General features: G+C 42.3%; 1 protein-coding gene across 1 annotated transcript in view; it reads right to left on the reverse strand.

Annotated features, from left to right (window-relative positions):
- The window catches only part of LOC120530770, a 350,925-nt gene that overhangs the window by 67,111 nt on the left and 261,144 nt on the right, over positions 1-22,670 (reverse strand). Inside the window, exon 9 of the mRNA XM_039755354.1 lies at positions 7,722-7,764. Coding sequence (XP_039611288.1) covers positions 7,722-7,764 — 43 coding nt within the window. The remainder of the gene's footprint in view (positions 1-7,721; positions 7,765-22,670) is intronic.

A 22,670-nucleotide genomic window follows, 5' to 3' on the forward strand; every position in this document is an offset into this window, starting at 1 on the left:
TCATTCATATATTATATATATAGCAAAATACCCGCGCCTCGCAGCGGAGAAGTAGTGTGTTAAAGAAGTAATGAAAAAGAAAAGGAAACATTTTAATAATAACGTAACATGATTGACATTGTCATGAGTGTTGCTGTCATATATATGCCTGCCTAAATAAGTCACCCTCGCTTTGCTCTTACTTTATTTACCGTTCATTTAATCATGGCTAATGGCGGAAAAATTATAAAATGGAAGGAGGATGGCTTTACCAAAACAATTATTGATGGCGAATCGATTATTCATAAAGCTTGAATTGGTGATCTGTTTTTCTGTGTTAACCTCATATTTTTCATACTTCTTCTCAAACTAAGGTGGTGCGAGGGTAAAATGAATCGGGATGCTGATCAATGTAATCGGTGTACCAGGAAATCATGCATTGACAAAAGCTCCCCTTTGCTTGTAATGCAAAGTGTGATTAAATGCATTATTTTTTAACGCGTTATGGAGCACATGCATCAAGCTTCTCAGCTGTGCTTGTGCTAAGAAAAGGAAAGATTTTAAAAATAACGTAACACGATTGTCAATGTAACCTTTTGTAAGTAGTGCCTGGAGGATTCAGTGTGTAGAAACTCTAGAGACAGGGTGTGTATTAACTTGTGGATTTTTCTGGGAGTATTTAGTGGCAGTGTGACAAACTTGCTTGAAGACGGCGCTGGAGCTCAGCTCAGAGCGAAATGAGGTAAATGGGAGGGGATATGATGGCGTGACTCCCCCACGTGCCTTATCCGTCAATCCCCCACAAACACAGTCTCGGAATTTGCATAAGCACACCCCTTCACCTACAATTTTAACTTAGTTACAAAGTGATCAAAACTCTCGTTTATATCCTCGTCCTCTCATTAAACTTGTATCCCGCATTACCTGTGGGCATGTGAAACGCCAGCGTTAGCCTGTCTATGAACTTAATTTAAAGTTTAGGTTCACACCTTGCTTTCTTTCCCAGGTAGCAGCAGTCATGAATATGGTAGTATATGTCACTCGCTCGCTTCTTATTGTTTTTCGCTGTCTTCTCAATTATATAATGCATGTTTTCTTAAGCGCTTTTTGGAGGTCTTCCTGGTTTTCTACGCACTGCGTTGACAATCAGTTCACGTGATTACGTGGAAGGCGTGATGATGTCACACGAAACTCCGCCCCCGTCATTCCAGCTCAACTCCATTACAGTTAATGGAGAAAAATACCTTCCAGTTATGACCATTAGGCATAGAATTTCGAAATGAAACCTGCCCAACTTTTGTAAGTAAGTTGTAAGGAATGAGCCTGCCAAATTTCAGCCTTCTACCTACACGGGAAGTTGGAGAATTAGTGATGAGTGAGTGAGTGAGTGAGTGAGTGAGTGAGTGAGTGAGTGAGGGCTTTGCCTTTTATTAGCATAGATATATACAGTATATATATATATATATTTTATATATATATATATAGTATTTTTAATGTAGGTAGATCATTTCGACCTGGTCATTTTAAAAGTAGCTCACAAGCCGAAAAATTGTGGGCACCCCTGAATTAAACTGTATATGGCAAATAAAGGATTAAAAATCACTAAAATAATCCCTTATGAAAATAACTACTCATAGATACGGTAAATTGTCTCATGAACTCAATACTGATGCCAGGCTGGCATAATTCTGTTCAGACTGAATATCCACTGCTTTCTGATTACATTCATTTTATATTCCATGACAATTCATTGTCTCAATTTTTTTCTTCTTTTCAATCAGGAAAAGCTTGGGTTGCTGCTAGAATAGGTGGTGGTGAGGCCAACAGGGGGCACTTACACCCAGTGGTCTGTGTGTGGATTCCAAAGCACAACTGTATTGACGGAGACATTGTGCTGTAAAAATAGCCTTCTCCTTCGAGGGCCTGACTCTCTTATGGTCATAAAAGATCCCTGGGCGTCCTTCGTGAAGAGCAGGGTGTATCCTGGTGTCCTGGATAAATTGCCCATTACAGCCTTGTCATTCTGGCCCCCTAATCATCCCTAGTCTCTAATTGGCTAACTGGCTTTACCACCTAGTTAGCTAATGTGTGGTGAGTGTACTAGTGCAAGATGGCTGCCGTTGCATCATCCAGGTGGATGCTGCATGTTAGTGGTGGTTGAAGTGGCTCCCAACTCGTTATGTAAAGATCTTTGAGTACTGAGAAAAGTACTATAGAAACGTAAACAATTCATTATTATTATTATTATTATTAGGTTCTGTCTCTGGGAGGGATTACTGTACATATTTTTTCAGAAATCTATTTCAACTGCATCAGGCCAATGCCAAGAACAAGCTCTGGATGTCCAGGCCTCTGTTGGATCAATTTAAGATTTCAAGTTTTCCCAACAGACCCATCTCTGAGATGATTAAGAAAAGCCTGAAGCTTTCAGAAAGACTCAGGTGTGGGACTGGAACTGAGATTGTTAACCACCACGCCACCCATTATCTAATCTATACTAATAAAAGGCAAAGCACTGACTGACTCACTGACTGACTGACTGACTGACTGACTGACTCACTGACTCATCACTAATTCTCCAATTTCCCGTGTAGGTAGAAGGCTGATATTTGGCAGGCTCATTCCTTACAGCTTACTTACAAAAGTTGGGCAGGTTTCATTTCGAAATTCTACGCCTAATGGTCATAACGGTCAACAACGTCCGACATGTTGAACTTTCTTATTCATGGCTCCATCTTCACGAAATTTGGTAGCCAGCTTCCTTGCGCCAACCGAAACCAATGCACGTACTTATTTCGGTGGTATGACGCCACTGTCAGCCGCCATATTGAACTTTCCAATGTCACTAATTCTCCAACTTCCTGTGTAGGTAGAAGATGAAATTTGGCAGGCTCATTCCTTACAGCTTACTTACAAAAGTTGGGCAGGTTTCATTTCGAAATCCTACGCGTAACGGTCATAACGGTAACCTATTTTTTCGTCCATATACTGTAATAGACTGCAGCTCGATGGCCGTGGGAGAGGGAGTTGCGTGTCGCGTCATCACACCTCCCACGTAATTGAGTGCCTGCCCATATAAGGTAAATATTTGCGGGTGAAGGACTGTGCTTAGCATATTCAGAAGTAAAAATATCTGAATCACAAACTGATGTTAATTATATTTTGTCCATGAATACTGCTTCCTTTCATAGCTTTTCCGATGGTTGTGCTGCTTCCAGGCATGTATTTTCATATTAAAGCATTTAACCAATCACATTTCAGCCATCATTTGTTGCCAGGGAGAGAGGACTCTGCAATCCATTGTGCAGGCACTCTAACACAGAATAAATGTCGATTAACCTGTTGCTTCAACCAATCAGATTTTGAGTTGGTGTCAGTATGGCCCTCTAGCAGGCGTACGGCGATGTCACCGTATTCAGACCCATTGATTGGATAGAAGCCGCAGGTTCGATTTTCAGCATTAGCTTCGATGGTGTTAGAAAGAGACTTTCACAACGATAATCCGTACGACAGAGTGATTGAACTGTTTTTGAGGAAAGAGTGGAGGATTTGAGGATTTTTGGTGAGTAAAATGTTGCGATTCTATCTGCAATGCAGTGGCTCTTTATACTGTATTTCTGCATATTAAGATGGTTTTTATAACCATAAATTAGTTTTTGAGGGACGGGTTGATTCAGATGGAGCAGTACTGAAGGCCTAGGTGTGAGATGCGCGGTCCGCCAATGGACCAGATGATACGTAAATTTAATGAACATTACAACCCGAAAATAAACAAAACTGTAGAGAGGCCCATGATTAAATGCACGATAAAAAAGTAAGAGTGAAGCAACGGTGACTTATTGAGGCAGGCAGGCCAGACCACAATAGCAAGGGGCTCGATGTGGTGTGTGTTAAGTCGATCTAAAATGCGCGCTCAGATTCAAAAAAATATATCTTTTCAAGTTCTATTTGGACATAAGTAGGTTCTATTTAGTCGACAGAAATATCTTTGGTAGGAATGTAAGTTAAATTTAGTCATCATTGCATAAATTTTTCTTCACCATAGAAATTTAACGACTAAATTACATTCCTACCAAAGATATTTCTGTCGACTAAATAGAACCTACTTATATTTAAAATTGAAATAGTACTTGAACAGATACGATAGTTCATAATGCCCACACAGCACTAAATGTGTGTAAGAGCGGGAGTCATCCATTTTAACAAACAGCGTATTGCACTGATACGAAATAGCCTGCCCATTTAATTATTTAGGAATGGATAGATAAATTAAGAATTTGTACAAATAATGTTTGTTTGTGTGTATATGTATGTGTGAATATATGTAGATATGTATATATTTATATATGTATGTGTGTATATATATATATGTGTATATACAGTATGTACATATGTATGTATATATGTATATGTATGTTTATGTGTATGTATTGTAATAAATGAATCAGCAAACAGCATAAAGGTTTGGGGTTTCCGGCCCCCTATACTGTAAGATTCTCCACAATAAAACAAAATTCAGGTCAATACATAAATTCCAAAAGCAATACATATGCACGACACGAAAGATGGCATCGGCGGCCATTTTATGAAGGAGGAGCCGGAAGTGGAGGAATGCTGGGAAGGAACCGTGGGGGAAGATGGGATCGATGACGTCAGAAACAATGGAGGAGGAAGGGTGTAAGTAACGTGCTGCGGGAAGAATGAGGCTTATTGTGGCGGAGCGTCTTTTTTTCTGTAAGAAAGAAAAGGAGAAAGGTTATTACCCGCCACTCCCTGCCGGCGAATGTCTTCCCAAGCGTGTTAAGGTCCGTCCGCGGTCTCCTATTTGCGCGTGCGTGACAGTATATATATATGTGTGTGTGTGTATATATAAAATATATATATATATATGTGTGTGTATATGTATGTAGATATGTATATACTGTATATGTGGAAGCGTGTGTGTATGTGTATATATATATATATGTGTATATGTATATACCATATATGTTTGTGTGTGTGTGTGTATATATATATATATATATATATATATATATATATATATATATATATTGTCACAGACGACTGGGGTTCTGACGCCTAAATGGACCGGAAGGTCATAAGAATAGCTTCCGGGCCACAAGGGGGCAACCGTCCTGGAGCAGGAGAGGACCATGGGAAAGTAGAAAAAGGGTTCTGGACTGTTTGGACCCGTGGCCACTGCCAGGGGGCATCTTAAGCCTCCTAGAAACTGGGAGAACATTACTTCCGCCACACTTGGCAAGATGGCCGAGGAACTTGCCAGGGACACCCGGAGTGTTTCCGGGGCAAAGGGCAGCACTTCCGCCACACCAAGAAGTGCTGCCGGAAGATCGTCATCAGCCACCTGGAGCACTTCCGGGCGGGAATAAAAGGCGCTGCCTCCCAGCAATCTAGGAGCTAGAGTTGGGAGTGGGAGCAGGACAAAGCTCCCAGGAGGAGATTGGCGGCCAAGGACAGAGATAGAGAAGAGTTCATTGTGGGTGATTATTGCTGTGTGCATTGTGTGGTGTTTTGGACTGTGTTTATTTATGTTAAATAAATGTGTGGCTTTTATAAAGATGTGGTTTCCGACTGGTGGTGTCCGGGCAAGTCTCACATATATATATATATATATATATATATATATATATATATATATATATATATATATATATATATATAAATATGACAGCAACACTCATAACAGTGACAAAACAATTACATTGACAATCGTGTTATGTTATTTTCAAAATGTTTCCTTTTCTTTTTCATTACTTCTTTAACACACTACTTCTCCGCTGTGAAGCGCAGGTATTTTGCTAGTTTCAAATATAAAACATAGCACAGTGTTAATGCTATTCCACTTATCAAAACACCCATTCATCCATTTTCCTAAGCCGCTTATCCAAAGCTGGGTTCTGGGGCAGTTGCATAGGGTACAGGGCAGGAATAACACCTGGTGTCATAAGTCCCAAGTTTATCCGATATGATGTATATGGATGGGTCAGAGATGCAGTAAAGTTATGCAAGTTCTCTTGTCATGTTTTGCTCTGTAAAGCCTGACTTTTGACAGGAAATCAGCGTACGCACATTTAAGACATCTATCTGACAGCATGACAATGTGCCTGTCCATTACAGAGTGAACACTCACACACTTGGGACAATTTAGCAAAACAGATCCTCCTAACCTCAATGTCTTTGGACTGTGGGAGAAAATTGGAGCACCTGAAGCAAACCCAGAGGAACACGGGAACAGAAAAAAAAACAAACTCCATGCAGGAAGTACCAGGGAACAAAAGCCCAACGTCCTTACTTTGAGGCAGCAGCTCAACCACTTTGACATCACGCCGCCCAATACTGTAAGTGTTTAATAAAACTTATGCAACATTTTAAAGCAGGACAGCACTCTGACTCTCTGACTTCATCAAAAGGCCACTTCTATTAAGTCCTGAACCTTCAACGAGTGAAAGGCTCTATGATATTATTAACATAATAACCCCAAACATATGCATATCCTTGATAAACCAACTCTACCTCTTCAAGTGCCAGCCTGCTTCTCAACAGAAAAATCAATATCTGCTGCTTTATATCTTATATTGACACTGTGCATTCAATTATAAAGAGAGGTTAGAGATAAGACAACAACAGTAAGAGATTAAAACTAAAGTGTTTGAAAATCAGAAAGTGTCAACAAAGAAAGGCACTATAAAAGAGAGACCACTGTGAAAAAAAGAAAGAAAGAAAGAAAGAAGGTGAATTTGAACCCTGCTCCAAGGTGCACCTGGCATGTGTCTGAGTCTCATATCCTTCTGAGCTTATGCTTAAAAGCTGACACTGTTATTTTAATATTCACTATGATAACTTGTTATTTTATATAACCCCTTAAGAGAAATATGTTATATTTATGGCATTAACAATTCTTGTATAGTACTAAGTTTCCTGATTTTGTACCCAGCTGGATCATAATATATATATATATAGATATATATACTGCGGTGGGTTGGCACCCTGCCCAGGATTGGTTCCTGCCTTGTGCCCTGTGTTGGCTGGGATTGGCTCCAGCAGACCCCCGTGACCCTGTATTCGGATTCAGCGGGTTAGAAAATGGATGGATGGATGGATATATATATATATATAGGCCATTGTTCGTTTCTTTTAAACCATGAGAAACAAGGTGTATGTGCAGAAACTCACACATTTCCCAAAATAAGAATAAAAATAATCCATTTAAAATGTCATGTACATCCTAAGCAAACGGGACTATCAATCAAACTGTGGTCATTTGAAGGTATCAACATCTGCCATGTCCTGCTAGCAACTGGGTGTAACCAATCATGTTAAAAGTTTTCTGATTATGTAATTAATTCCTTTTTTGAGGATTTTATAAATAGAGTGCAGACGACACTTTTTTCTTTGTAGCATGTGGCTAACATGTAATGCACTTGTTGCCTCTTGCGAGATTATGAATAACGATGGATGCTTTCTGCTGCCCGTGTTTCACTGTTTAAATCGGGGCATTCCAGTGGGGGGTGTCTGTATTCATAATTTTCCTCCACAAAAGACATTATAAGAGAGATCATTGTGAAAGAAAGAAAGAAAGAAAGAAAGAAAGAAAGGACAGACTGCTTATTTGGCTTATTAACCCAACACTGCCAATGACATCTTTCTGTTATATGAGGTGCTGTTTATAAAGAAACCCAAGTTCAATAAAGAAACGTTGCTCAGTATCACCCTCTACTTACCGCCATGTGAAGGATTATTGTTTGACAGCTCCTCAGGTAATACCTAAAAGCAAAAAACAAAAATACATTTTACTGCTATTTTCAGAAAATCCATACACCATCATTTTCCTTGCAGAGACATTATACTGTATGTGCTTGAATTCTAAACTGTAATCCAAATTCATACAGTCTCTACAATGCTTGACATTTGCTTTTATTATGCCTTGTGCGAGGGCAGGGTGTCATTTTACAGGGAAGGATTCCAAGGGTACAACTGGGAAAGGATTTTTATGTGACAATTTCATTTGCATATCCTTCCTTCAAGTGCAGGCTCATGTTTATTGCCGGGTGTTCACAGTACAATGAAATTCTTTTTTGCGTATCTCCTCAGAACAGCTGACAATAACACAACACCAGGAAAGACAAACGTACAAAATATAAAAAGCATGCAACACCCACCCACACACACTTTATGTTTAAACCAGGGTTTCTTTTCTTATTTCTGTTTTGATCATGTTTTATTCTTTAAATATCATTGTTTATGTTATTTGTGTTTACTGTTAGGATTTTTATACATTTTACATATCAGTTGTCATTTGTGATTACTGTTTACTTTCTATGTATGACAGCAAGTTCCGCCTTATTAATTGTGCTTTGTGGGTGGTTCCCAGCTCTGTTGAAGGACGGCCCCCCAGTCCTATAAAGGCTCATCTGAACTGTAGCCTGTCCGCTGTATACTGTATATGGTATGTGCTCAGTGGCAGGCGAGTGCTCCTCTTTAGGTTTCTTCTTACAATTTCTTGTTGAGCTGTACTAAGCCGTTCACTCTAGCACAAGCCAGACGGCCTTTGGTTCAGCTCCTCTGGGCAGGCTGGCAGGATGGCTGCTTTCCTGGGCATTTTTTTAAGGCCTTACACCTCTTTGGCTATGTGTATGTGTCAACTGAGTGAATCACAACACCTATACTTTGGATGGATCACCGTGGGCAATTTAAACAAATGGCATTGCTCTGCTATGACCTCCCTCAGTGACTCTTGAGGGTATCCCGTTCGCAACCCCTCGATGTCTGCCGGGGGCTATTCTGGGTCTCAAAGACACAAAAATGGCAAATTTATGATGCAAGAAAATAACACTGCTTTACAAGTTACTCCCTAAGGCAGGAGTCCTCAATCCCAGTCCTGGAGAGCCGCAGTGGCTGCAGGTTTTTGTTCTGACCTGGTTGCTTAATTAGAAAGCAATTCTTGCCAATACAGCACTAACAAGCTATGAAATTAAATTAACTCTGCTATGTCAGGTCATTCTCATATCCTAGATTTTCTTTCCCTTTCTATCATGCAAATGATTTGAAGGCTAAAATGGACGAGTAATTCTCAGTCCTTCACTTTTTTCTCTTCATTTTTCTTCCAAGTATTTAATTAAACCCAATAGTGCAGATAAATACACACAGGTGTAAATGGAAATAAGCTAAATGGAGAAATGCTGCTCTCTCTTGTCATTTGCATGTTATTGATAATAAGGAGCAATTCAAATAGCTGTTTAAGACAAAATGAAGCAATAAGGGCTCAAAATCACTAAAGTGAAGCAGAAGTGTTACTTTAGCAATAAGTGCTTTTTATTAAGCAACTGGGTTGGAGCAAAAATCTGCAGCCACTGCGGCTCTCCAGGACCACCGTGATTGAGGACCCCTGCCCTAAGGTATTGTTTCAACACCTTTCTGAATGGCTACCTCGAACATTTCAGGCTGGTTCAGAGACAAAAATAGATCTTACCTGGTGTTGGATTGGTGGACCTAATAAAGTAGCCACTCTGCGTACATCCATCTACCAAACCTGAATAATTCTTTTGTATTGTTTAGAATGTAAACCTATACCAGCAGCTTAAGGTGAAAGGCAGGAGCCGGCCCTGGACAGGTGCCAGCCGAATGAAGGGCACACTCACTCACTCCCTCATACAGGTCCAGTTTAGTTGCCCTACACAGGCATGGGGCGACCAAGAAAACCCCTGACAGACGGGGCTTGACTAGGGGCACCACACCATCCTACAGTACATTTTCATGATATCAAAACTATTAAATGCCTCACAGTTAGGAGACCTGGTGTTCGCTTCCCAGGTCCTCCCTGCGTGGAGTTTGCATGTTCTCCCCGTGTCTGCGTGGGTTTCCTCCCACAGTCCAAAGACATGCAGGTTAGGTGCATTGGCGATTCTAAATTGTGTGTGTGTGTGTGTGTGTGTGTGTGCCCTGCAGTGGGCTGGCGCCTTGCCCAGGGTTTGTTTCCTGCCTTGTGCCCTGTGTTGGCTGGGGTTGGCTCCAGCAGACCCCCGTGACCCTAAAGTTAAGATATAGCGGGTTGGATACTGGATGGATGGAAAACTATTAAATGGCTTCCTACCTTTAAAGAGTAAGTTTGTGCTTGGTGTGTGTTTATGTGCCCTGCCCAGGGTTTGTTTCCTGCCTTGCGCCCTGTGCTGACTGGGATTGGCTCCAGTAGACCCTTATGACCCTATAGTTAGGATATAGCGGGTTGGATACTGGATGGATGGAAAACTATTAAATGGCTTCCTACCTTTAAAGAGTAAGTTTTGACTGAAAATGCTGAAACGCTATTTAAAGTATTTTTGTTAAATTCAAATTTCCACAGGTTAATTATAGATGTCTAGAAGTTAAAAATTTAATTAAATGCAATGATTTATATTATAAAAGACAAACATTTCAATATAGTTCCATTCATTCTTATGAACAATAAAACAATTATCTTCTTTTCATTGAAATTCTCAGTCTAGGCTTTATCAGTGTGATGACGGGCACATGTGAATTTTTTTTTTTTTTTTGGACGTATAATCAAAAGGTTTTTCTTTTTGAAGGAAAAAATATTAATAGCTAACAAATACAGGAAAGATACAATGGTGCCCTTGGAAAGGTTACTTGTGATCAGCAATGAGACAGAGCCAGGTTTCAGTTCTCAATAGACCGCAGCGAGCCAAGGGAATTGTGGGAAGGGACTGATATCGCCAGGCTCACCAAAGTCATTACGAGTCTTAGAGAGTGAACAGAGTTTGTCAAAGGCAGGCAAGGTGTTTCCCTGGCAGCCATGGGCATGCTGAACCTGAAAGTGTGTGTCCGCCTGGCCTGCCGCACATGGGGACATCCATTGTTTTTGTTTGTGGTCAGCGAGAGGTTTACACCTCGGGTGTTGAACTCCAGGCCTGGTGGGCCACAGTGGCTGCAGGTTTTCATTCTAACCATCGTCTTAATCAGTGACCAGTTATTGCTGCTAATTCACTTCTTTTGCCTTCATTTTGATTAACTTGACTCGGGCCCCTTTGTTGCTTCTTTTTCCTTAATTAATAAGCAGCCAAACAATAATGAGACGCAAAACAAGCCGCCACGTAACCAGCTCACCTGTGCCCATCACACTGTACAGGACCATTCCCGGAGGTCTCTGACACGGCAAATTATATAATGCCCGGTGTAAGGAAGCGCACTTTCAGCTGGGTGATTTGATCTGGATTACAGCTCACCATCTCTCAGATGCCAGCAAAAGATTTTCCGTCAAGCTAGCGCCCAAATGGTTAGGTCCAGCTCAAATCATTTCTCAAACAGGTCCTGTCAATTTCCAGGTTCAGAGGGGGTACTGGCACAAACACCAAGCTAGATATTGTTCATGTGGCCAATCTCAAGCCGTACTTCAGGTGTTGGTGGAGCGTTTGTATGTAGCGGGACTACATAATAGTATATTCTATGTTTGTGCGGAGTGTGTTTTGTTTTCATCGTCCCGTTTACTGTCCATTATGTGTGCGTCAGTGAATGCTGACCCCGTAAGTGCGGAGGGGAAGGATGATGGAGAAAGACTGCAGCCCCAAGACAGAAATCACCTGTTTACACACCAGATACATCTGGGACATTTTTACATTTAAAAAAGGAGAGAAGGCGAAACAGGAGGCGAATGTCGAGAGGCGAGGAGAAAGAGAGAGGAAAAAGACAATTTACCACCCATCTTGAAACTCACCACTGCTATTTATTGCTTAAATCCACTGCCTGCTTTTTTAACTACCGATCCGACATCACGACAGCCAGAGCCGAGGAACCCCGGGGTTCGAATTCATTCCGACCATTGCCAGGACGTTTACGGTGCGGTCGTGTTGGTTTGTTGTCTGGAGGAAACACAATATCACCACAGCCAGTTTTCAAAACCGCCGGACTTTACTTTGGGAGACATTTTTCACCACATTTTATCCAATCCATGTTTGTATTTGTGTTGTGTTGATTTTGTTTATTGGCTGGGATTGGCTCCAGCAGACCCCCGTGACCCTGAACTTAGGATATGGTGGGTTGGATAATGGATGGATGATTTTGTTTATTGTTTAGGTGCAAAGGAGGGTTTAATAACCTAAAATCTGGAATAGCCTGCCAATAGGAATTCACCAGGCTGATACAGTAGAGCAGTTTAAAACACTGCTGAAAACACATCACTTTAACATGGCCTTTCTATAACTTCAATTTAATTTAATTTAACTTAATCCTGATACTCTGTATATTCAATTTCCTCATAATAACTATTCATGGTGGCTCTAAAATCCTGTACTGACCCCAACTCTCTTTTCTGTTTCTTTTTCCGGTTTCTTTGTGGTGACGGCCTGCGCCACCTCCACCTACTCAAAGCATCATGATGCTCCAACAATGATGGATGGATTTAAAGGCAGAACTCTATGTGACCATCTTCATCAAGCCCTTCCGTGAGAATCCTAAATCCAAACAGGACTGTTTCATTTATGTGAGGTAGAATGCCCAGAGGGGACTGGTCAGGGGGTCTCATGGTCTGGAATCCCTACAGATTTGATTTTTTCTCCAGCCGTCTGGAGTTTTTTTTTTTTTTTTCTGTCCCCCCGGCCATTGAACTTTACTCTTATTCTATGTTATTTAATGTTGACTTATTTTGTTTTCTTATTGTGTCTTTTGTTTTTCTATTCTTTATTATGTAAAGCACTTTGAGCTACTGTTTGTATGAAAATGTGCTATAGAAATAAATGTTGTTGTTGTTGTTGTAATATAAATATTATATTATTATATATAGTAATTAGTCACTGGTGATTTCGGGATAAGTGGTGGTTTGCGTGCACTGCTATATTTATTATTGAATGTTTGTCTGTCTTTTATTTTCCAATATACTGTATCAGTGTTCAGTTTTACATACCTGTTTACTGTTTCTGGTTATTTCGTCGTATCGGGGAAAAGTAAGACAACTTGTAAGGAGTACGGCTTGTTATCAGAGCAAGAAACCTCAGGTAATCCAAGGTATAAGTCTTGGTAGTGTAGTGGCCGGTCGGGGTAAGGGGTCGGCCGTTACAACACAATATCGGAAAATAAGGAAAGGCGAGGGTCTCGGTAAGGTTGAGCTCTCAGGTGACCAAAACTTTTTGACGGTGTTCTTAGAAAAAAACAGAAAAATCAACAGTTTTGGAAATGTCTGCTGTGGCAGAATGGGAGCAGCAGCGGGCTGTGGAATTAAATGATGGGTTTCATTAACAGCAAGAACCGGCTTCTCATTGAGAGATTGGTTGGAGTTTGAAGCCCCAGTTTAGCTGGTCATCTGTCAGGTCGTTTCTCATCTCATTTCTGTTTGGCTGCCATTTATTGAAGAAAAGAATCAATTCAGAGGACTGAAAAAACAAGGCTATTAAAATGAAGGGAAAAAGAATTGAATTAGCAGCGAAGACTGGTCACTGATTAGGAAAAGGGGGAGAATGAAAACCTGCAGCCACTGCGGCCCACCACCCCAGGTTCACATGATAGGGCTTGAGGGCACATGGCTTGATTTCTTTGTATTCATTTTTGCCTCTAATACCCACCCAAATTATTATCATCAGCTCAAATGGAAGGAATTAGAAACTCAAAAGTGGCAGCAAAATCGACTTTTTAAATACAGCAGACATCAGTTTCACAAGAAAAGTTACAGATTGTGAAACATAAAGTTGCTATTAAGGTTCGAGCTTCAAAAGGCAAAATGTATTTGTTTGTAAACTGAATATTGCACTTTATGACTTGGAGTGCTGCATTAGTGGTATATTTTTTGGGGGGATTTTATTCTCTTTCATGGTGGCTAACTTGTGAGTGCTGCAGCTTTGCTCCTGTTGCTTGGCAGCTTTTTTCAGTTGCTAGGGGGCGTGTCTCCCAAAGGTCATGACCCTTGGCAGTGTCCTAAATTGGTTTGAATCCTACCTGGCAGGGAGAAAATTCTTTGTTAGTTGTGGTAATTGCAACTCAAAGACGCATGATATCCGATATGGTGGTCCACAAGGCTCTATCCTGGGTCCGCTGCTCTTCTCAATCTACATGCTTCCGTCAGGTCAGATTATCTCAGGGCACAACGTGTGCTACCACAGCTACACACAGCTGTACTTATCAATAGTATGACTCCGACTCTCTCGATTCACTAACACAATGTCTGACTTGTATTTCTGAATGGGTGAATAGTAACTTGATCAAGTTAAATAAAGAGAAAACTGAAATTTTAGTGATTGGCAATAATTGATACAATGAGGTTATCAGAAATAAACTGGATACATTAGGATTAAAAGTCAAGACGGAAGAAAAAACTTAGCGGTAACTGTTGACTGTAACCTGAATTTTAAATCGCATATTAATCAGATCACTAGGACAACATTTTTTCACTTAAGAAACATAGCAAAAGTTAGACCTCTTATATCATTGAAAGATGATGAGAAATTAGTTCACGCATTTGTTTTCAGTCGACTAGATTACTGTAACGCACTTCTCTCAGGACTACTCAAAAAAGACATAAATCATTTGCAACGAGTGCAGAGTGGAGCTACTAGAATCTTAACTAGAAAAAGAAAATCTGAGCACATCTCTCCAGTTTTGATGTCACTACACTGGTTACCTGTGTCATTCAGGATTGACTTTAAAATGCTGCTTATGGTTTATAAAGCCTTAAATAATCTCGCTCCATCTTATATATCGGAATGTCTGACACCTTATATTCCAAATCGTAACCTTAGGTCTTCAAATGAGTGTCTGCTTAGAATTCAAAGAATAAAACTTAAAAGAAGTGGTGAGGCGGGCGGGCGGCCTTCTGCTGTTATGCACCTCAAATCTGGAATAGCCTGCCAATAGGAATTCACCAGGCTGATACAGTAGAGCACTTTAAAACACGGCTGAAAACACATTACTTTAACATGGCCTTCTCCTAACTTCACTTTAACTTAATCCTGATACTCTGTATGTTCAATTCATCATAATAACTATTCATGGTGGCTCTAAAGTCCGTACTGACCCCAACTCTCTCTTCTGTTTCTTTTTCCGGTTTCTTCGTGGTGACGGCCTGCGCCACCTCCACCTACTCAAAGCTTCATGATGCTCCACCAATGATGGACGGATTAAAAGTCAGATGTCTGCATGACCGTCATCATCAAGTCCTTCCGTGAGAACCCTAAATACAATTAGGACTGTTCATTTATGTGAGGTAGAATGCCCAGACGGGGTTGGGTGGTCTTGTGGCCTCGGACCCCCTGCAGATTTAATTTTTTTCTCCAGCCGTCTGGAGTTTTTTTTTTTGTTTGTTTTTTCTGTCCTCTCTGGCCATCGGACCTTACTCTTATTCTATGTTAATTAATGTTGACTTATTTTAAGGGCGGCACGGTGGCGCAGTGGTAGCGCTGCTGCCTCGCAGTTAGGAGACCCGGGTTCGCTTCCCGGGTCCTCCCTGCGTGGAGTTTGCATGTTCTCCCCGTGTCTGCGTGGGTTTCCTCCGGGCGCTCGGTTTCCTCCCACAATCCAAAGACATGCAGGTTAGGTGGATTGGCGATTCTAAATTGGCCCTAGTGTGTGCTTGGTGTGTGGGTGTGTTTGTGTGTGTCCTGCGGTGGGTTGGCACCCTGCCCAGGATTGGTTCCTGCCTTGTGCCCTGTGTTGGCTGGGATTGGCTCCAGCAGACCCCCGTGACCCTGTATTCGGATTCAGCGGGTTGGAAAATGGATGGATGGATGGATGGACTTATTTTAATTTCTTACTATGTCTTATTTTTCTATTCTTCATTATGTAAAGCACGGTGAGCTACATTATTTGTAGGAAAATGTCCTATAAAAATAAATGTTGTTGTTGTTGGGTAATTACAGCGATGGGTTTAAAAGGTCGTCCGTTTCAGTGAGTCTTTATCCAGGCTGTGGGTAACAAACCATTGAGTACGTTTACATGAACATGCAAAACTCGGGCTAAGGTGAGTAACCTGGTAGTAAGTTTCCATTTCCACACACAAGTCCACTTCTGGAGATCTCCTTTGGCAAAACGCTCCAACGTCATTAAACTGCGCAAAACGAGACTCTAACGTCACCATCGGGAATCTAAAAATAAGCTGTGATCATGTTCTTGCATTTTATAAATACACGTCATCCTTCATGCATAGCTCTATGAGATCACCTGCATTGCCCAATTATATGGCTTGAAAATCAATACGGACAAGATGGCGACAATGGACAGATCGCAGTGCATTGTCCACCTCGAGGATGTCCAGAATAAGCAGCTGCAGGACTTTAAATACCTTGGGTCACGGGTCCAGGAGAAGAAAGGGACATCCACAGCAGAATCACTCTGTCTCTGGTCACTCTTCTTGTGATGTCAGTAGACGGATTGGGAGAGCAAAGGGAGTCATGAGCTCACTATGTTTGTAATAAGTCAATGTTTGAAAATAACAGTGATAACACAGTGGAGGTACGCACGACCGGGCTCTTTCGGCATGCCGTTTCAGGCCTCCTCGCCATCACGTCTTTCTGACTGAGACGCCGGACCCCACGGTTTGGATATTCAACTCTCACGTAACTCATGTGGCAAAATTCACATGTCCAACATATACTTGTATCATCAACATGTGTGCATTTTTTGGCTACTTACTTAAACGGGCTCTTTGAATTTCAGTAAGGAAATCTTCATTCCCACAATGCCGTGAGTTTGCATGGAAGAGCTGTCTCTCCCTTCATTCACTGGTCAAAAAACCTGTCGGTCATTCAGACACCTAATACTGTGGGAACTGCAAGTCCCAGTGAATTTCATGTTTGACTGCATTCCGTTTTACCTTTTTGGAAAAGAAGAGAAAGATGTGCTAAAAGCTGCAGGGAACTCAAAGAAGCATTAATGGGAAAGGAACAAGAAAGAGTGAAAGTAATGCGCAGAATTGACCGAGTTTGATTTACAGTATTTCATTAGAACAGTTCTCTTATTGCACTTCTATGTCCTATCAAAAAAGAAAATTATATAAAATACATTGTTAAAAGCTCAGTGTGGCACTCCCGGTATCTCTGCAAAGTCTTTCGAGTCCTGGTGCTCCCTGTTTGTGAGACATGGACGCTTGTGACGATGTGGGTTCTGGCTCCACACTCCCATTGCTGTTCGGGAGCCCTTCAACCCAACACCGTCGGTAATGTTACCGATGAGCTAGTCAGTGAAGGCAATAAACATCTAAGCAAGGGGATGGTTGAAAGTGAAACAGTGCTTTTATTAAAAATCCAACAAAACAAAGTGTTCCTAATAAAGTGCAGTAATTCAAAGTGCTTCAATAAATAAATAATCCAATAAAATGAAAACGAGGAGGTTAAAGAGTCCTGCACCTTCCCAGTCACTCCCGCCCTACAAAACAATCTTCTGCGGGGGCGACCACAACCACTTCTCCCGGGTGTTGGCCAAACACCCTGGCGGCCTTCAGCTGCCTCAGCATTCGTCGCTTCCTCCTGCACCGCATTGCTTGCGTTCTCTCTCCTTCCTGCTTCCAACTTCCATTTCCTTCCCTCTTTCTTTTCTTCCTTTTTCTCCTTCCTGCTTCCAACCTCCATTTCCTTCCCTCTTTCTTTTCTTCCTTTTTCTCCTTCCTGCTTCCAACCTCCATTTCCTTCTCTCTTTCTTTTCTTCCTTTATCTCCTTCCTGCTTCCAACCTCCATTTCCTTCTCTCTCTCTTTTCTTCCTTTTCTCCTTCCTGCTTCCAACCTCCATTTCCTTCTCTCTTTCTTTTCTTCCTTTTTCTCCTTCCTGCTTCCAACCTCCATTTCCTTCTCTCTTTCTTTTCTTCCTTTTTCTCCTTCCTGCTTCCAACCTCCATTTCCTTCTCTCTTTCTTTTCTTCCTTTTTCTCCTTCCTGCTTCCAACCTCCATTTCCTTCTCTCTTTCTTTTCTTCCTTTTTCTCCTTCCTGCTTCCAACCTCCATTTCCTTCTCTCTTTCTTTTCTTCCTTTATCTCCTTCCTGCTTCCAACCTCCATTTCCTTCTCTCTCTCTTTTCTTCCTTTTTCTCCTTCCTGCTTCCAACCTCCATTTCCTTCTCTCTTTCTTTTCTTCCTTTTTCTCCTTCCTGCTTCCAACCTCCATTTCCTTCTCTCTTTCTTTTCTTCCTTTTTCTCCTTCCTGCTTCCAACCTCCATTTCCTTCTCTCTTTCTTTTCTTCCTTTTTCTCCTGACCGACTCGCACTTCTTTTAAATGGAGAAGGACCATGACGGCTGTAACCTATTAGCCATGGGAGCAATCACGGATGTGGGCAGTTCCTCACCTGTCCACATCCCGAGCGTCCCGCGGCTCGCCATGGCCCAACGCCCTCTCGCTATGCCGCCGCGAGAGCAGGGATTATTTATTTCAAAATGAATGGCCTTTGCTCAGTGAGCTGTGGACCCGCTATACCACAACGCTATCCAGTGACCTGAGATGAAGACTGGACTCCTTCATGTGGGTCTCTACAGGGAATCCTTGGGTACCGTTGGTTTGACTTTGTGTTGCTCATGGAGTCCCGAATGAGGCACATGACCTGCACTTTGAGGGAGCGTCAGTTACGGCACTACGGCCATGTGGCGCAATTCCACAAAGGTGATCCAGCTCGCAGGATCATCATTTTTGGGGTACCGGAGCGGCTGGACCAGGCTAAGGCGTCACCCATGTAACACCTGGTTACAGCAGAAAGAGGGTCATTTCTGGAGGGTGGGACTGGACCGTATGTCTGCCTGCCTTTGCCAACCAGGACCCCGAGCTGTTTCGCCGTGTGGTGGGTGCAGGAACGCGCTGAACCAGTGCACGCTCCCTAACCTGACCTGATCTGTAAGCAAAAGTTAATAGAAAGTTGTTAATGTTTGCGCTGTGTGACAGTACAGTACAGTCGAACAGTACTTGAACCTTGAATTCCACCAAGAATGTGAGCAGAACTGAAACCATGCATGTCCGTGGTGTTGCAATACTAATGGGCTAACTAACCACTGAGGCACAGACACATGCGGTCCAGCACAACAAGTAAAAACAAATCAAGACTGTGCCTGTAACTCGTTTTAATTAACAAGAATATTAACTACAATCCACTTCAAAATATAAACCTTCTGAGGTGACTCGATTCTGCCAAGAGAGTTGCCAAAGCAATTCCACAGATCATACTCTGAAAGGCTGTTGAAGATCTCAGTCATTTTTGCTTTCACCGAAAAAAAAAAGGGGGTTCCTTTGAGCGCTGACTTGCGCCATTCGAAAACGTGTGTATGAGACGTGCATTCTTCGCCGTTGCACTTTTCAATAAATGAAAGGGTTCCATCACAGGTTTCTTCAGATTCACAAAGAATTTGATGTCAACTCGCGGTTCACTCTTTCATTATCCGAAGGAAACATCTATATCTGAACACGTGTCCACTCAAAGTGAGAGAAGTGATCGAGTTGAGCCTCTGCACACGGTGACGAGACAGAACACTTTCTAGAACCATCTCTTTGCTTCTCCCCTCCCACTCTTGGCTCCTGAGCTATAGGGTTAGTCTCATTTTTTATGTGTCGGACCTCGTACAATCACTGGGGGGTACAAATGTCTCCTGAAATAATGGAAATGATGCAGTCGGAGCAAATTCTATGCAGGCAGGGAGTGGAAATGAATTCCAACTGTTAAGAGTTACAATAATGCAGTGCTAACCACTGAGCCACACGCATCTATTTATCTGGAGCACATATTTGAGCTAGAAGAACGGAAATAATGCATTCAAAGCAAACTCCACATTGGCAGTGATTGGAACTAAACCCGGGTCCTTCGAAGTACAAGTGGGCAACAAGCAGGCCCAGAATAACAGCCAGTAATGCAGTCGGCACAAACTCTAGCCAGGCGGTGACTAGAACCGAAGCCAGATCCTTGGTGAGTGCTAAGCACTAAGCCACCCATACGTTCATCTGTGGCTCACACACTTAAACCAAAATTACAATTCAGTGCTTGTTGGCCGCTATGGCTGATGAGCCCATTCGAAGCCGCTACATTTGTTTGCAAATTAGCTAGCAATCTATCTGTATCATTTGCCTGAACAGTTAGTTCCTCGAGGATAATCTTCATTTCTGTTCCTAATTTCCTGTATCATCAGACTCGGAGCACAGCTTCACACTGTTGATAATGTCTGCATTCCCTCGAATACATTAGTTTGGAAGCAACACCATCGGCATGATCAGCAAACAATAAAGAGCAGAGCTTGATCAGATCGACTGGAGGACATCTCACTAATATCCAGTCGTATCAATTTCATCTGCACCGTTTCACGCGTTTTACTTTTATTATCTTTCTCCTTCGGTGATAAAGACATTTGCCAGGGGCGGGTAAGTGTTCCGAGGTTGACGTTATTCATAAAGAGACGCAAATGAAGAAACATCATTATGTTCACTCTTAAAGTAAAAATAATTACAAGGTATTAGACAGCAGCAGCACTTATATCAAGTAATTGAAGCATCCTTAATTTACGTGATTATAATGCACTGCAAACTCACAGGGAGCCCGCAGAGACAATCCACACATCCGATGTCACACATCCATTCATTAACTCATTTTCTGTACTTCCATTTGCCATTCTTGGGCCCTGGCGTCGCGGAATGCAATATAAGAAAGTGTGGCAGCCGGGAGGCCACTCAATGGCAAGGCACACTCATTAATACCCAGCTCATTTCACAGGCACTCATCAATATACTGTAATCTGCACACATTTGAGGTCTGGAAAAGAAGTTCAACCAAAATCAAAGAGATCGTGCAAAATCCCAAACAAAGAGTTGAACCCGAGTCCCTGGAGCTTTGAGCCACTTCTTCCCAAATATCCACACTCAAGTCAATTCAACCCTAATAAAAGGGCAAAACTCTACGTGTATGTCTGTGTATCCATCCACTTGCTATGTCTCTGCTATACGCCATTTGGAATGGGAATGTGTGTGATGCGCCATCTGTTAGATTGACAAATGCAGTGCATTTTATTATGAATGCATTGCAAATCAGGATTCATAAAACCAGTGCAAATGTTTGTGATGTGCCATCTATTGGAATGAAAAATGCAGTGAATTCTAAAACTTTATGCATTGAAAATATGATTCATAAAAAGAGTGCCAATGTTTGTGATGTGCTGTGATAGAAACACACACCAGACATAGTGAAAAGGTTTGGGGCAGCCTCTTGTATAATATCCCTGTCTGCAAAAGGCTCTTGAAAAGAACAGAGTTGTTCACAAGACTAAGTCCGAAACAGAACTGATTCATTGGTGGTAAGATGGCAGCTTTAAAGGGCCGTATAGGCAGTGTCGTTGTCAAAACCGGAAGTGCCGTCATCGAAGGCCCCGGAAAGTGACATCATCAAAGGCCCCGGAAGTGACATCATCAAAGGCCCCGGAAGTGACATCGTCTGGAACGTAAGTGACATCATCGAAGGCCCCAGAGCCTGAAGTGACGTCATCTAATGGCCCGAACCTGGAAGTGGCATCGTCTGGACCGTAAGTGATATCATCAATGGGGACAGAAATGAGGTCTTCCACGGGGCCGGAACCTGGCAGGATTTCTCGGGAAAGGTCTGCCAGGAACTGAGAAAGACCTTCAGTGCACCCTGCTGCCCCCTGGTCGGATGTGGCATTACCATTACTTAGGCCCTTTAGCTGCCTCCTACTCGCGCGTGTATGACAGTGCCATCTGCTGGAACAAACAATACGATGCATTTTCATCCTACACGCATTTACAACATATGATTCATTAAAGCACTGCTAATGTTTGAGATGTCCCATCTGGTAGAATGAACAATGCAACGCATTTTAAAACTACAGTATATGCTTTACAAAATATGATTCATAAAAGCAGTGCGATTGTTTGAGACGTGCCATTTGCTGGAAAAAACCATGCATTTTATTAATAAATCAAGTCAAGTTGGGGAGCAGGCACTGGTACAGTACGTTGACACACCCACTACACGGCGAAACAACTCGGGAAGGAATCCCCCAGGCAGACACGCGGTCCAGTCCCGACCTTCTGAAATGACAGCCAGGTGTTACGTGGGAGACCCCTTGGCCTGGTCCAGCCACTTGGGTCCCCAAAAATGAGGATCTTATGAGCTGGATCACCCTCGGGTAATGGCGCCACATGGCCGTAGTGCCGTAACTGACGCTCCTTCACAATGCAGGTCATGTGCCTCATTCGGGACTCCATGAGCAACACAAAGTCAAACCAGCAGTACCCAAGGATTCTCCGAAGAGACACAGTACATGAAGGAGTCCAGTCTTCATCTCAGGTCACTGGACAGCGTCCATGTCTCGTAACCATATAGCAAGACAGGAAGCACCAGGGTTCTAAAGACTTGGACCTTCGTCCTTTTGCATAGACATCGGGAGCGCCACACACCCCTTTCCAGTGACCTCATGACCCCCCCATGCTCTCCCAATCCATCGATGGTCTTCATAGGAAGAGTCACCAGAGACATGAATGTTACTGCCGAGGTAAGTAAACCTCTCAACAAGGTCAACACTCTCTCCGCAAACAGACACACTGCTATGGCTGTGAGGTCATTAAAGGCCTGGATGTTGGTTTTTATTAGGACACTCACAAGCCCAGACACTCAGATGCCTCGCTCAGTCTCTCCAATCAGAGTCTCCATCGAATCCACGAAGATTACAGCATCGTCAGCAAAGTCAAGATCTTTGAACCTTTCTTGACCAACAGATGCCCCACA

This window comes from Polypterus senegalus, chromosome 6 (genome assembly GCF_016835505.1).
Source record: "Polypterus senegalus isolate Bchr_013 chromosome 6, ASM1683550v1, whole genome shotgun sequence".
Classification (NCBI taxonomy): domain Eukaryota; kingdom Metazoa; phylum Chordata; class Cladistia; order Polypteriformes; family Polypteridae; genus Polypterus; species Polypterus senegalus.